Source organism: Arachis hypogaea, chromosome 9 (genome assembly GCF_003086295.3).
Source record: "Arachis hypogaea cultivar Tifrunner chromosome 9, arahy.Tifrunner.gnm2.J5K5, whole genome shotgun sequence".
NCBI classification, from domain to species: Eukaryota; Viridiplantae; Streptophyta; class Magnoliopsida; order Fabales; family Fabaceae; genus Arachis; species Arachis hypogaea.
In genome coordinates this window covers 22,680,546-22,697,481 of record NC_092044.1, presented here as the reverse complement: position 1 = coordinate 22,697,481, position 16,936 = coordinate 22,680,546, and the positions used below count along the sequence as shown (strand labels likewise).

At 31.9% G+C, this 16,936-nt stretch overlaps 1 protein-coding gene across 2 annotated transcripts; it reads right to left on the bottom strand.

The window, feature by feature from the left end:
• Positions 1 to 422: 422 nt before the first annotated feature.
• LOC112710697 (uncharacterized) lies at positions 423 to 7,094 on the bottom strand. 2 transcript variants are annotated; one of them, XM_025763059.3, is made up of 6 exons: positions 6,488 to 7,094; positions 5,119 to 5,329; positions 3,579 to 3,725; positions 2,904 to 3,006; positions 2,060 to 2,240; positions 423 to 749 (listed from the first exon to the last, which is right to left on the bottom strand). In XM_025763059.3, the coding sequence occupies exons 3-6, from the start codon at positions 3,672 to 3,674 to the stop codon at positions 704 to 706; spliced, it is 426 nt and encodes a 141-aa protein (XP_025618844.1). In that variant the 5' UTR covers positions 3,675 to 3,725; positions 5,119 to 5,329; positions 6,488 to 7,094; the 3' UTR covers positions 423 to 703. The 2 variants fall into 2 exon arrangements, with proteins under 2 accessions (XP_025618844.1, XP_025618845.1); XM_025763060.3 differs by having other exon boundaries at positions 2,060 to 2,183.
• Positions 7,095 to 16,936: the final 9,842 nt, after the last annotated feature.

Below are 16,936 nucleotides of genomic sequence, written 5' to 3'. Positions count from 1 at the left end.
TTAGTTTTAAAAATAAAATTTAAATTAATAAAATCCAAATAGTAACAAATTATACCAATTTACCTTAATAGATCAACTCAACATACTGCAAACACGGCTTTATTTTGTTAGCATTGACAAGAAGATATGTATATTAATATCAAAACGAGATGTGATAAATAAAAAAAAAAGATAAATATTTACAACAAAAATATTATTTACATTCTAAAATCAACTACCAAAATCAATTATCATATATTTATATATAAATACATGTATTGTTTAACTCATTTTTAATATGTATTTTATATTTTAACATATATTTTATACTAGTATTCAACTTTGATAATTGATATTGATGTACATCTAAAATGATCATTTTTAGAAGGACATATATCAATAAATCAATTTATAAAAAGAAAAATCCTAATAAGGTAAGTATATGAAATCCAAAGCCAAAAACTCCCAATAACCAATATTACCTCTTCTAAGAATAATATTCAAAATTCTTCTGCTAGTTTGCTCCAGCAATGTCAGCTATAAAATATCAGCTATAAAATAGATTAATACAATCAATTTATGAATATGACCCCGAAGGGGGAAAAAAAGTAGAAAACCTACAAAAAAAAAAATGTGTGCATCCGCCAATGAGAAAAGTCGAACTCAACTTCTGCCATAAGTAAGCTTGTAAGTTTCAGGTCATCAAGAACACCATAATCTTCTACTACTTTCTTTCATCTTTCTCCTCCTCTCTTTTGTACGTTGATGGTCTGTACAAACAAATCAAGATACTAATGTTTACGTTACATACCCCAATAGGAAGCATAAGATGCACAAGGTATAATGGCCAAATGAGGAAACAAACGCTACCATCAGAAGTAAGATCCCATTCGGTAACGTCTTCGAACAAAACTATAGAGATATCGGGAAAGACAAAACTTGCTTGGACGAGAAAATAGATGGCAAAATGTATCTATCCTAGAAAAAAAAAAAAAAAATTCTCCAATCTTTTGTCTAATAGAAAACTTAAAAACAATTTTTCTATCTTGTCAATGTCTCCACTCACCATTGTATTGGTGCTTTCTACGTTTCCTATCCTCAGATACTTATCAAATATGGTATCGAGGAAGGCAAGTGTCTACGTAGAAAATGAATATATATTAAAGTGATCCTACATACTACAAGTAATAATTAGGTCAGACATCCAAGTAATTAGTGCTTGGTTAGTAATGGTTATTAAATTTGCTTGTAGGCAAATGTCGTGTGCATCTTTCACTGCTATCAAGATTCAATGAACAACTGCATAACTGCTATCAAGATTCAATGAACAACTGCATAACTTTCTATTTATCCATTACTAACTAGTAAGATAACCTATGATGCACATACGGACACGGGACACGATACGACATGAAACAGAACACGCCGACACACGAATTTTAAAATCATATAAGACACGGGGACACGCATACATATAAAATATAAAGTATTTTTTAGATAAGTTGTAATGATATTTTGATATTTTATTGATATTAAAATATAAATTTTTTTAATTATTTTTAATGTCTTATTTTAATTATATCAAGTATTTAAAATATTTTTTGTTTTTAATAAATAATAATATATGCTATATCTATATTTATTTCAATAATATGTGTTAAGAATAAGACTGGACACACTGATACGTGATGGTATTTAGGTATGTCCAAGCGTGTCCGGTGAAAAAATTTTTATTTTTTATTAAGATGCAGGTTGGACACAGCAGACACGCATGTCGGACGAGTATCGGTGAGTGTCGTGTCCGAAATGTGTCCGACAGATGGACATGGCAACTCAGCGAAGTGTCCATGCTTCATAGAAGATAACTATACTGATTAATTATTGTACATCATTTAGAGTCATCCTCTATATCCACTGGAGACACAGCACTAGCATTCAGCACCAAACTTTCAATGTTAATATCAACATACATCAACTTTGTTAACTACAAATTCACCTTTCAAAATCTGTTTGGTAGATAAATTACCATAGTTTCACTATATTTGGTAAGTTCTCAGAAATACAAATGTTTGGAACGTACCTCCTCAAATATGCTTGTATATCAGTACCGATGTCTGTAATTAGCTCTTCAAAAGTTGTAGTACCCTCCTTATAACATTTCAATAGTTTACAAGCATCCAAAAAAGACGCAGATTTATCCGTATCTGCAACAAGCAATAAATCTTTTAACTCTTCCTTAAGATGTTCCATCAAAACAACAGCTGCATCGAGAACCAATGATAGTCAGAAAATTAATATAACCAAACAGTTTGAGTAGCTAGTACACATATTTACCTAAGTACTAGCAAAACTGGAATGATATTCAGGAACTTGTTATTAAGGACTTGTACTTAGTTACAAGTAATACCGCAAAAACCAATTTGTTGCTATTCTAAATAACTTGACCAAATCAAGAAGACTTATGATTTATTAATTCTCACCATTAAGCTATTCAACTTATAAATATGGAGAAGTCAGGATAGAGGTTATAGTCCTTCAATTATTTCAAGAGATGCATGCAAAAGTCTTGTTAAATGATTAACTTAATCAATTCCTATTACACACAGACATACTTAGAAAAATCTGAGCCAGACCCTTAAAGGAGGCTACACAAAGTCCTACTCTACAGATATGTTTTTTTCTCTTTCTATATTTCTTTTTTTGTTTTCCAAAAGAAAAACATAGTAATAATGCAAAATATAATAAAAATACTTGAATCCTGCCTCAACTTAAGTAAACAGTATGTATTATATAAAAAGATGGAACAAGAAAAAGAAGATATATAAATCAACTCAATAGAAGCATAGGAAAACTGAATGCATAATCAAGGAACAGTGCACATATAAGAATACAGAAAAGCATGATCTTGAGTAACAAAGTCATACCAATGGCTCGAATAATCTTAAGGTTGAATTTCTTAGCCAGGTCAGCATAGCCTATCGTTTTTGCACGCTGAAAGATCAGCAACTTCAAGCTAATTAACATATCCTGCAAAAATGCCAAACTTTGAATATCATTATAAAGAACTTCCATAACAAGTCTTAACCTGGAACCAGAAGTGGCAGGGCACACTCTAGTTATCAGACACGATGAGTCAACGACAAAACCAATCAAATCTCATGGACTGGATTTGCATACAAAACCCAGTCAAAATGGCAGGCTCTCTATGAAAAACATTTCAACTCACTATTATCCAACTCGATACAAGTCCATTTTTTACTTTCTCTTAAGAATACCTCATCTTAGTCACATGTACTTTCTTCCATATTTTTTAATAATCTATAATTATTTCTACCAAAAAAAAAGGAGGATATTTTGATAGCCAATATAAAACTTTGTCAAATCACAATGAGTTACCAAAATAAGATATGCCGACAGGAATTTACCGATTATGACAATTACTAAAAATATTCAAAATTTTTAACTTAAACACGAGAGCTCTACCTTGACACCTATTTTCTCGTGAAAAACATAACTCAACAAAAATAAACACACAATGAGAATCTAAAGTAAAAGAGAACAATGATATTATCCTTAAAGACGATGAACAAAATCCTTACAATCTCAAGCTCTGAAAGGGAGCAAAGCCAGATCAAACATTCAACCTCCAACCTGCTATCTTTATCCCTCCTAACCATAGTTCTCAATCCTCCCATGAGGTGTTCCTTATAGTGATGATCAAATCGATAAATGAAAGATCCCAACCCCTGCTAAAAATTATTTAAAGATAAATTTAGAACCCTTCTTTTTTATTGAAAAAAGAGAAGAGGATAAGATTATAACAAGCAAAATCAACATCACAACTAATATGAAAGATCAGGTGTTCTTTATAGTGATGATCAAATCGAGAAATGAAAGATCCCAACCCCTGCTAAAAATTATATTTAAAGATAAACAATGTTAGAACCCTATTTTTTTTTTTGAAAAAAAAAGGATAAGATTATAACAAGTGAAACTATCAACATCACAACTAATATGCAATATTAGAAAACCATGTAAGAATAATAACAGGGTAGATTCAAATAGCAACATGTAAACCTTATTCATTTTTAAGGTCAACCATATAAATCAACTTCCATTGCATTGTATGATAACAAACAAAACATTGATCTATGTCCATGAAAATTTGATGTCATTATACATTAGATATTGCCCGACTAACACAAATGCACCCTTTTGTCAAGACATGGATAGGGCCATAGGGGTGAGCATTCAACCCAAAAAAACTTATGTGCCCTCCTATTATGGCCTAAGAATAATACTAACCAAAAGTAAACACAAACAATATCAAGTAGAAAATTGGCAATATAGGAGTAATTGTTGCATTGAGGTGTTAGTTTGTTAACTATAAATGTTAACATTCAATTGGGCAATACACTCTTATTAGAATTAAATATTGGAGCATAATTAACCATGATCCATGTAAAGGAAAAGAAACTACAAAATTACAAGCTCTTCAGCAAAGATTTTTTCAAATGCTTGAAAAAAGAAATTGAATGAAAATAAAAGCATTGTCCAAAACTAGATGAGAAAGGAACAAGCATGCACAAATTTGTCCATTTCCTTCAAAAGTTTCAGGGGTACAAAACCACTTCCTTTCAGCCTCCGTGCGAACCAAAAGATCTTCTCTTTAACACTTTCAGCTGTCTGATGAAGGCTTTCAAAATTTAAACCCCACTAAGATAGTAACATGCAAAATTACATCATACTAAGACTGATCTATCACTTTTAGTTAGAAAAACAAAAAAAATTACAAAAACAAAATTAAATTGTGTAGTGCCACCTAAAGCATGAAAGTCTCTTCACAACTCAATCAGTCTCATTTAAACAAAATAACAAGTACAACAAAATCAGAGTATTATAGTAACATAATACCAAAAGCAACAACAGAATCAGACAACAATTTCAGAAAAAGTTTATGTAAATTGCAGGGAAAAAAAAGAAACAAATCCAAAGAACTGAGGGCGAACAAAACATCAGGAAAAAAATAGAAAATAAAAGATTCTGTGGGGGTGTCATGAATCAATTTAACATGAACCAACCTTCAGGAATTAAGTAATAAACACAAGAAAATGGCATGTAAAAGGTAGAAAACCATGCCTTTACAGAACCAAGGGAGAGCAGCCACTGGTAGACGTTGTGACGGCAAGCGCATACCAGAAGCAGAACAAGGCCAGAAGGGCTGAAGGGAAGCACACTGAAGGGAAGCAGAATAAGAAGCAGAAACAGAAACAAAATGCAGCAGGAGGCAGAGCAGATCTGTGGGGAGGTTTATGGTTGGCTGACACCTGTGTGTGTGTTATGCAAGGTTCTGAAAATCAAACCAAACATCAAACCATTCATGTTACCAGACTAGAGGTTAAACCAGTAATATTAAATTATAAATAAACACACAATAATAAAAACATGCTCTCTTTGTAAATTAAAAAATACATAGAAATTCAAAATCAATTAAAGCCTCATATTTTCATAGTTTTATGAAGCAACTCTCAAGTCTCAAACATAGCCATCAAAACCGAATCATAACCAAACCGGTCATATGACAGGTCATTGGGTCACTGGTTCCACCAATGGCTTACAAGTTGAATCGGCTAACCCGGTCACAATTAAATAAAAATATAAAATTATAAAAATAAAATTAAAATTAGAATTTAAAATGCTTGTCTTCAGAAACACATTAATAATAATCAAGTATCAATTCTTAAATATAAATAATAATGCAAAAATAGATAATAATTAATAAACTAGTCACTAGTACAAAATATATTCTTAGCTTAAATGAACACGAGAGCAAAAGATAACGCAATCCAGAAATCAAGTCCAAGGGGTGGTATTCAGCATGTTTCTTAATCAGATAATGCAATCCAAAAATCAAGTCCAACTTAAAAACTTTTTTTTTTTAGTTGTACTTTCCCAAAACACCCAAGCATAGGTAAAGGGAAAATAAAAAGCATCAAAACAAAGTCTTGACATCAGGAAATAAATCTCAAAGTAATTACCTAAAACAAACTCATTAAACTCACGGGATTTCAAACAAAGCAATGCTTATCCCATAATAATCAAATTTAAAAGTATCAGAACTACATATCACCTAACCTCATTTATCGCTACTGGTTTAAATTCCAAATTCTATATTTTGATATTTTCACAGAAATTCAAGTGTTGAACTCCAAGTGGCATGTTGCCTAACTTCGTTCTACAGGACTAGCTAATATATTTTCACAGAGATAATACATTTTCACAGAAATTCGTTGGCATACAAACTAAGACAACACAGGACTCCGTATTTTTCATAATTATGGTATCAACAGTAGTGTATTAATTTTATCAGAACATGATTAAAATTCAGTGACGATTTACAGCAACATTAGTTAATTAGTTAGAGAAGGCAAGAAGCTGTGAAATAGAGAAGACAAGGACAAGGGGAAAATTGAAAAAGAGGGAACAACAGGGGAAGGCAGGGACTCACTTGGCGACGAGACCAGTGAGTAGACGGCGATGGCGAGGCCAAAAAGCAGGAAGGACGACGACGTCCGAACCAAGGGCGAGTTGCTGGCGGCTTCGGCTTCTGCTTCTGCTTGACTGAGCCGGCGTGATGAGGCCAAGAAGGCGGCGACACACGAACCACGACGAGACGCCCGCGACAGAATAGTTGAACCAAGCTGCTGGCTGGTTCGTGTGAGTTGGCCGTTAAGGCCTCTGGGTGGTGGTGGGCTGAGGAGAGAGACGAGTGTGGAGTAAAATAAGGGTTTTTTAAGATAGTACTACTGGATGCTGGTTTTTTCCCTTTTTTTTTTTTTTTTGGCCAGTGGTTTCGGTTGAACAGCTCCTAACTCGGCTAGCCTATCAGCGGAGAAGCAGCCAAGGCCCAATGAAGAGAATGGAAACGAGCAAGCAACACTTCTTCTAACCTTACCATAAGTTGGGCCTCGGCCCTTTTTCCTGGTATATAGGCAATGACAGAAAAAAAAGGTAGATCCTTAGAAAAGGGAAATCAAAGTTCAGAGTTACCAAAAATATTTAAGCTGAAAGTTCAGTCCATAAAAAAAGGAAACAAAAAGGAATAATAAGGAATCCGGCGGAATATTCTATCAAAAGGATTTATTATTTCCTGGTCATGTCTTGATGATAATGATATATGTCGGTCAATTTTTTTTTTTCTCAAAATAGGAAATAGTCCTCTCCATCCTTTCTCCACACGACAGTACGATACCACTCCAAACTTTCAGCTCAAAATTAAAACACCAAATAAATGTCATTTTCCAGCGCTATAAACATTGGTCGGTGGAGTCATAAAGCTCTCAACATTATCCCCAAATCTTATATAATAATAATACTAATAGGTGAACTATATGGTAAAAAAATAAGTTTATAGATCTTTCTTTTTATGGAATGAAGGAGAGATTGAAAAAAATAGGACCTACATTTTGAATAACAATAAAATAATAAAAAATAACTATAAAAAGAATTTATTTTCTCTCTCTATATCACTTAATCTGTATACTAGAGTGCTTTCATACTAATAATAATATAATACTCTCTACTATATTTGACTACATTATCCTTCTCTTAATTAAGCCCCTTTGATTTTGGACCAACTAACTAAACCAGAAAACTTCCCTACCGTTGGTAATAGGAAAAAGCTAGCCACTAGAGCCACGTGGTAGCACCACCTTCATTTCTACGTGCATATTTGTCCCACCAAACATATGGATAACCTTCGTTTCACACGCAAAGGATTTCATGGATCCCACTAGAACAACACTTAGTTTAAAATAACATTATTATTATTTTAACACTTGTTCTCATGAACGCCACGTGTCCATCATGATTCAACGTGCCTCAACACTGGGGTGTTTCGTGGGAACTTAATTACGTAGGGCCAGTCGGTCGTGACACTGAGCTTGATAAACTAATGCTTCTTTTTTCTTGATAATTGTTGCTTGCTACAGCTACCACTAGGGTCGGTGGCAGTTAACCTGAAAATCATTATTCTAATGCTTTTTTATTTTGTCGTTTATGTACATAACATTTATCCAAGGTAAGTTTTTCAACGTTGAATTTATTAATTGTTAAGATCGAGATTAGACTAGGGGAAGGTTCATTCGGTGTGAAAAACGCGTATACAAAGTACCTTATCCTAAAGTCTTCGAGGGAAGGAAAAATACTCACCTACTGGCTACTACATTAATATAAGAATTCAATTCACTATCACTATGCATAAATAATGAAACAGCAGAATGAAAATTGAAAAGAAAAAGATAACATCGTACGAAGCACTAACCCCCAGAGAATATCGTCGTACTATTCTGGTCTCTCGCCAGGAAACACGTCCGAAAAATTTACCACAATCAATCAAAAAAACAAAAAGGGTTTATAGCCAAACAAAAAGGGAAAATATTGATTTTATCCTCATCACAACTCTTTCTGCATTTACATTGATCACCAGGACATATTTTAGATAGAAAATTTTGATGTCTAAAATGTTTATTAGAAATATTAGGTGATTAAATTTTTTATTGATTAATTTTAATCACATTTTATTATATCTTTATTTTTAAAAATAATTTACATGTCTTTTTTTTTCACATTCTTCTATATCTTTAGATATACGCAACAATTTTGTGACGATAAACACAAATTTTTTATTGTAAAATATAATTTTTTTAAGAAAAATATAAAATAAGTGAATATGGAAAAGACTATGTTATTTGAGTTATAATTCATTAGCGTAATATCAATATTATATTTACTAAAGAATTTAATAATAATAATAATAATAATAATAATAATAATAATAATAATAATATGAAAACATGTAAAATTAACATATTAATGAAAAGTTTAAATTTAGTAATAAAATAATAATATTATATTATATTTTGCGGTCTAAATTGGATTAGTTGAATTTTGAAACGTAAATATAAAATCTAATCCAATTTATACAATTGTCAAAAATAGAATTCGATTTAATCTAAATTAATGTGATTTTGATCAATTTTTTATTTTGCATTGGATACTGACTTTGTTTTGATTGATTTGAATTTGAACACTTCTACTTACACGTAATGATATGTTTATATTCAACTTTATTTTTATATATTTAAAGATTTTAATTTAAAGTCTTCACATTACTTCACATCCATTTTTTTATTTGTTGATATTATAAAAAAATATTTAGATAATTTTTGTTACTGTAACTTAGTGTTATATGCACTACAAATTTCTATTATTATTGACCACTTTATTAAAAAATATTTTAATGTATATATAGTTGCATCATAAATATCATAAAAATAAGATTTTAACCAATATTTCTTTATATGCTAAAGATTATTATCAGCGACTTCTCTTAAATATTTAAAGAAAATATGAATTTTCAAGAGCAATGTTACATGCTACCTAATTATACGAATGCATATTTCACTCTTGAATTGATATAAGATGATAAAAAATTTAATGATATCATTAAAAAATCAATCACATAGGCTTCAATATCATACGTGATGAGTTTACTCGTTATTTGATTATCTTCTAACAATATCTCAAGATTAAAAGGTGCATAGAATAGTTATTGTCATGAACTTTCAATGATATTTTATATTGATGAAGAATAATACTAAACATGACGGATGAATTTATTTTACAATAATATAATTATTTAATTATTGATCATTTTAAGTTTATTGAGTTTTAACATTATTATGTATTATGTGTAGAATTAACCATGTGAGATAATGAGATTAAACAATTATGTTTATTTTATTTAGATAAAATTTTACAATTTTATGTCAAAACTCTAAAGTAGTATTTGTTTTGAGATATTAAGACGGAGACTAGGAGATGAAATTTAGTATCATATTTATTGGTCTAAAGCTTAGTACAAAAATTTCAATCTTTATCTCCATAATTTCAGTACCTTCAAAAAGTGAGAACACGTGGGACTAAAAGTTTTGGGGATATAAACTAAAACTTCAATAACATTTTATACATAAAATACCCTTATTTCAATTAATTAATTCGAACTTTATTATTTGTGCAAATTAAATTAGAGTTTCATTCTTATTTCAATCTCTATTTCTAACTTTACACCAAATACAATACTAAGACTTATTTCTATTTTTATTTCTCAGTCTCTGTTTCTCATCCAAATGCTACCTAAGGTAGCATTTATTTCTGAGAGAGACTGAGAGACTGAGATTGAGAGATAGAGACCGAGAGACAGTGACAGGAATAAGTATCAGTATTGTATTTGGTGTAGAAATATACAAGACTGAATTATGTCTCAGTATTCTGTTTGGTTTAAAATAAAAGTAGTGACTAAAAAACTTAAAATTATAAAAATACCCTTAATTTTAAAATACAACATTAACCCTCAAATCCAATTTGATTTTTCTCATAGTGCAACCCTAACCCCCTTTCTCCTCTCATCTATCCTTTCTCCTTTCCTTTCATGTAAAGGAATCCTCCGGTCTTACCCACCGCTGGTAGCACCTCCAAGGATCCTGAACGACAACGGCACCTCTCCAATTCTCCATCGGTTCACCTTCGTGATGGCAGCTGCTTTTCGAGGGTTGTGTCGTTGCCGCCGTTTGCGTGCCCGGAGATTTGTGTTGCCACCGTCTCAGAGCTGTATCTCTAGTCTCTGCTCTTTCTCTGTCAACGGATCTGGTATCCTCTGTCAATTTACCTTATTTGCTTGTTAATTTTGTGAAGTTCAAAGTTGATAATTTGGTATAGCATTTATAAATCCCTCATTTTCTAATTTGTGATAGAACATTTAATGAAAGGAATCAGTAAATTAAACAATATTTGTATAGAACTAACTTGGGTCAGAGCAATTAGGACAACGAGTTGGTGGTTGACGTCGATAGCAACCGGGGAGAGGCAGCAGCTTCATTCTTCGATTTGTCCTGTGAAAGAGATGAGAAGATAGGGGCTACGAAGATTATCTTGAAAGCGGCTAATCACTTACCTAACAGTGGCTAGGCCACCGGTGACGAGGTGGCTGTTCTTGAAATGGTGCTTCAGAGGTTGTAGTGATGACCTTGAAGAAGAATGAGAAGATAGAGTCACAAAAGTTAACAAAGAATGCTCTGATTTACATTAGGGTTAATGTTGGAATTATTGAATTAGAATGGGGTAATTTAGGTACAAATTATAATGAAAATTTCTATTCCCGTCTTTAAAATTTTCTGTCTCCAGTATCCTTACTTTTTGGAGATACTGAAATATTAAAATTTTAAAGATAGAGACAGAAATTTAAATATCAGTCTCTAGCTCAATAAACATAATATTAAGTCTCGTCTCCCAATCACAGTTTCAGTCTCTGCAAATAAACACTACCTAAAAGACTAACTTCTTATATTTTTTAACAACTGAAATAGATAATTCTTTATTAGCTAAAAGAATAACTATAAATGAACTAAACTTTGGGAGAGAAAAAATAAATTATCTCAACCATATTGGTTTTTGTACACATTGAACGAAAAAAGCATACATTTGATAGTTATTGTGACTGTGTATCATGGAGAATGGTTTTTGACTTTGTTTACGGTCATGGGATACAACAATAACATTTCCTTGAGTTTGAAGCTTGATTTCACTTGAAATTCACTTAAAAGGTAAAAATATACTAAATTTTAATTCAAATGGCATTGTATTTTTATTATTATTTCATAATAGAAGCATGAGGTACACTTAAAGATTCAAAATACTATCAAATGAAATCGAAAATTCTATATTACAAATCTTACTCTCAAATAATGTTATTAGTGAAACTCATAATTTTAAAAAACTCCTTAGTTAATAAGTATTCTTATAAAGCGGTTAATAAATTCTTGAGTAATATCTTAAATTTCTTTTAAACGCATAACAAGGATTTGCTATTTAAAAAGAAAGTAATTGTATTGGACAGAAAAATAGACTTTGATTTTTGAATAATCAATGTCGTTTTGTTTTTATTTTAACAAATTTTTTTTTTTGTGTGAAAAAAGACATGTATCAATAATTAATATTTTATATATAGGCAATTCAAGACTTAAGATACAAATTCTTTTTATAATTATATAAGAGTTAAGACAAGATATTATGTATTTAATTGTGCATCTATATTACTTTTAGCAGGTTTGGTAGGTGTTTAAATTAATAAAAAAAATATAAAATTATTTTTAGATATAAATACAACTACTTCAACTTAAAAATAGACAAAATACATAGATAAATTTTAATAAATAAGAACGTTGGTCATATTATTTTGATTTCAAAAATGAATATGATACTAAAATATAAAACAATTCTAGATAAATTTTAACAAAAATACTTTTTCATAATAATTTTTTTGCTATGATAATAAAAAAGGTAATTCAACGATAAATTTTATTTCATTTTAGATTGTACCTATTCAATTCGGTTTTAACATAATGTAAGAGAATTCGAAAGTTTTATTATGAATCATGAAAAAATGTCTATAAATTCAATCACTAATAGTATTTAAAGATAAATCTTTGAAAATATTGAATAATAATATAAATATTTTAATTTAATTATAAATTATATATTATTATATGTTAATAAGTAATTGTTATACTTTGAAAATAGATAAAATCATTATTCATTGATTTTATTATTTTTAATATTAAAAATAATTAAGTTTTAAATTTAATTAACTTGATCAATTTTTTATAATAAAAATTATTATGCGTGTTTTTGTTTAAAAAATTAAAATAATTATATATTTTCATATAATATCCCGTACCGATAGAGACACACATATATACTAGTATATTAGTTTATTATATAATTGGAATTTAAAAGTATTTGGTGAACAAATTTTCGTTTTTAAAATATAGATAATTTATATATAAAAAGAAACATTTTGCTATTTCATTCTAAGACTTAAATTTAAAATCTCTTAATTAGACGGTATATACTTACTATCCAGACCAATATTATATTTGTTGTTATTATATATATCCAATAAATAAAAAGTGTATAATCCACTTATAAATTAATGTAAAGCTAATAGTTTGATTTTATTCTTTATGAAGTTTGATTATAAATGTGAATCACATTTGATTATAGCATTTATAAAGTTTGATTATATCATTTATGAAGTTTGATTAAGAATGTGAGTGATGTGTGGTCATTCTAAATTCAAATATATTAATTTACAAATGATTTATTAGTAGTTGACTTTTTGTATTCATGTAGTATAAACAAAATTTTATAGATATAACCTGAAATATATATATATATATATATATATATATATATATATATATATATATATATATATTGTGACTAAACAGAAAAAAAAAGATAAAATTAAATTAATTGGTTAATAGGTTCATATCTAAATTTATTAGATGTTGAAACTCATTTCATAGTTGACTCCAATTCGAGTGAATGTTCGTTCTAGAAGCTGTTGTTTTAGCCATACAATCTGCAACACTATTTGTATTCCTCTAAATTAAAAGAATAGATGCTTTCTAATTCCAATTCATAACTTTCTGTATATGCTTTGCCAAATTCCATTCCAAAATATTCTTATCAAGCATGGTTTATCAAAAAAAGAGCTTCTAAACAGTCTGTTTTACAAATAACCTCATGAAATCGACTATCCTAAGTTAGAAGTAAACATCTCCAAATCGCATACAATTTAGCAAAAAGAACATTACACACTTCGACTTTCCCAATGCGACCTTTCAACTAACATCCATCAGAATTGCGAATGATACAACCAAAACCAGCATAGCCAAAAAGGAGCAAAACAACTAGCACCACAATTCAATTTAATAGAATGAACTGGAGGTGGAACCCAATGCAAACAAAGTGAAGGAGGAGACAAAGATTGATGTATAGCAAAAATAGTATGGAACTCCCTTACTGAACTACGAATCAAACTCACCACTATACTAGCACTCAAAGAGTCATCTGTATTAAAAAAAGTCATAATTCCTACTTCTCCAAATCCACCAGATGGTCGAAAAGAAAAGAAAAACATCTCCACTCCTTGTACCTCTATAGAGCCAATCACGTAAATCCGAATTATTTGAATATAGGTTTAAAAGGTTCCAAACCTCCTTGGCACTAGGGCACTCCCGAAGACAATGAAGAATGGATTTAGAACCATTCTGACACCGATGACAAGTGCTAGATAAAGCTAAGCCACGACCCAAACGAAAATCTGTCGTAGGAATAGTGTTATGAAAATTGAGCCAAATCAAGAACTTGTACTTCTCAGGAATATGCAGTCGCTATACCCACAACCAATTATCATGCTCATTCTAGTCAAAATTTTTTTTGGCTAGCCAATTGTATCCACTCCTAGTTGAGTAGAGTCTAGAAGCTGCCACACCCGACGACCAACCCAAACTCTCTCCAACATTCAAATCCGAATTATAAGCATTCAAACGCTATTTGACATCTTTTGGAATGTTAGAGAAAACATCATGGAGATTCTATTGACCATCTTTCCAAACGTCTCTAATAGTTAAATCGGAGTCAGATATATGTACAAAATGGATATCTTGAGCAATTGGGCCCTCAATACTCCAATTGTCAAACCAAAAAGATTGATCAAGTGACCCAATGCACCAAGAGAATGCATCCTTAAGAGCACCAAAAGCCTTTGAAATACTCTTCTAAACATGAGAAGCGTTGTAAGGGACAAGGCCATTTAAAACTCCCTTATTCCTCAAATACTTTGACATCAATAGAGCAACCCAAGGCTTGTCCTGACAATGAATAAGTTGCCAAACCAATTACCAAGTAAAGATATATTAACACACGCAGGATCTCTAACACCCTAGCCACCAAATTTCTTTGAGGTGACCACGGTCCTCCAATTAATAAGAGAAAGACCTTTGCCATCAACTTGACCCTTCCAAAGGAACTGTCTCTTCATAGAAGACAATTTATCGCAAACCCAATTTGAAAAAAAGATACCTGCATATGATAGACAAGAATGGATGCAGCAACAGAATTGATCAAGCAAAGTCTCCCTACTTTATTTAAAAGCCTTTTTTTCCAATTAGCTAATCTTGTCCTCACCTTTTCAATCACCAAATGAAATGAAGCCCTATGGTGGACGAAATTGTCATTACTATCTTTTGAGCTTTAGCATATATTTACTCTTAGGGCACTGTTTATTTTCACAACTCCGTTCAACTAACCAGCAAGTGTACTGGGTCGTCCAAGTAATAAACCTTACGTGAGTAAGGGTCGAATCCACAGAGATTGTTGGTATGAAGCAAGCTATGGTCACCTTGCAAATCTCAGTTAGGGAGATTAAAGGGTAATTGTGATTATTGGAATGAATAAATAAAAAGGAATAATAAAAAGGGATAGAATACTTATGCAGATTCATTGGTTGGAATTTCAGATAAGCGGATGGAGATGCTGTAGAGCCCAGGGACGCCTGCTCTCCTACTGCTTCTACTCAATCCTTCTTACTCCTTTCCATGGCAAGCTTTGTATAGGGGTTCACCATCAACTGTGGCTACTTTCTTCCTCTCGGGGAAATATCCTATGCGGCTGTCACTCGCACAGCTAACCAGTCTGGAGGCATCACCCATGGCTGATGGCTACATCCCATCCTCGCAGTGAAAACTAATGCTCACGCACTCTGTCACAGTACGGCTAATCACCGGTTGGTTCCCTCCCCTACTGGAATAGAATCCCTCTTTTGCGTCTGTCACTAACGCCCAGCAGGTTACAAGTTTGAAGCACGTCACAGTCATTCATTACCGGAATCCTACTCGGAATACCACAGACAAGGTTAGACTTTCCGGATTCCCAGGATCCTACTCGGAATACCACAGACAAGGTGAGACTTTTCGGATCCTCATAAATGCCGCCATCCATCTAGCTTATACCACGAAGATTCTGTTGGGGAATCTAAGAGATACACATTCAAGCTCTTTGTTGCATGTAGAACGGAAGTGGTTGTCAATCACGCGCGTTCATAAGTGAGAATGATAATGAGGGTAATCTGACTCATCACATTCATCATGTTCTTGGGTACGAATGAATATCTTGGAATAAGAATAAGAGAGATTTGAATAAAAGACAATAGAATTGCATTAATACTTGAGGTACAGCAGAGCTCCACACCCTTAATCTATGGTGTGCAGAAACTCCACCGTTGAAAATACATAAACAAAGGGTTCAGGCATGGCCGAATGGCCAGCCCCCAAAACGTGATCACAGGATTCAAAATACAATCCAGGATCCAGGATGTCTAATACAATAGATAAATGTCCTATATATACTAGACTAGCTACTAGGGTTTACATGAGTAAGTAATTGATGCATAAATCCACTTCCGGGGCCCACTTGGTGTATGTTTGGGCTGAGCTTGATCAATCCACGAGCTAAGGCATTTCTTGGCGTCAAACTCCAGGTTATGACGTGTTTTGGGCGTTCAACTCCGGATCATGACGTTTTTCTGGCGTTTAACTCCAGACAGCAGCATGAACTTGGCGTTCAACGCCAAGTTACGTCGTCATTCTTCGAATAAAGTATGGACTATTATATATTGCTGGAAAGCCCTGGATGTCTACTTTCCAACGACGTTGAGAGCGCGCCAATTGGAGTTCTGTAGCTCCAGAAAATCCATTTCGAGTGCAGGGAGGTCAGATTCCAACAGCATCAGCAGTCCTTTTGTCAGCCTTTTTCAGAGTTTTGCTCAAGTCCCTCAATTTCAGCCAGAAATTACCTGAAATCACAGAAAAACACACAAACTCATAGTAAAGTCCAGAAATGTGAATTTAACATAAAAACTAATGAAAACATCCCTAAAAGTAGCTCAAACTTACTAAAAACTATATAAAAACAATGCCAAAAAGCGTATAAATTATCCGCTCATCACAACACCAAACTTAAATTATTGTTTGTCCCCAAACAACTGAAAATC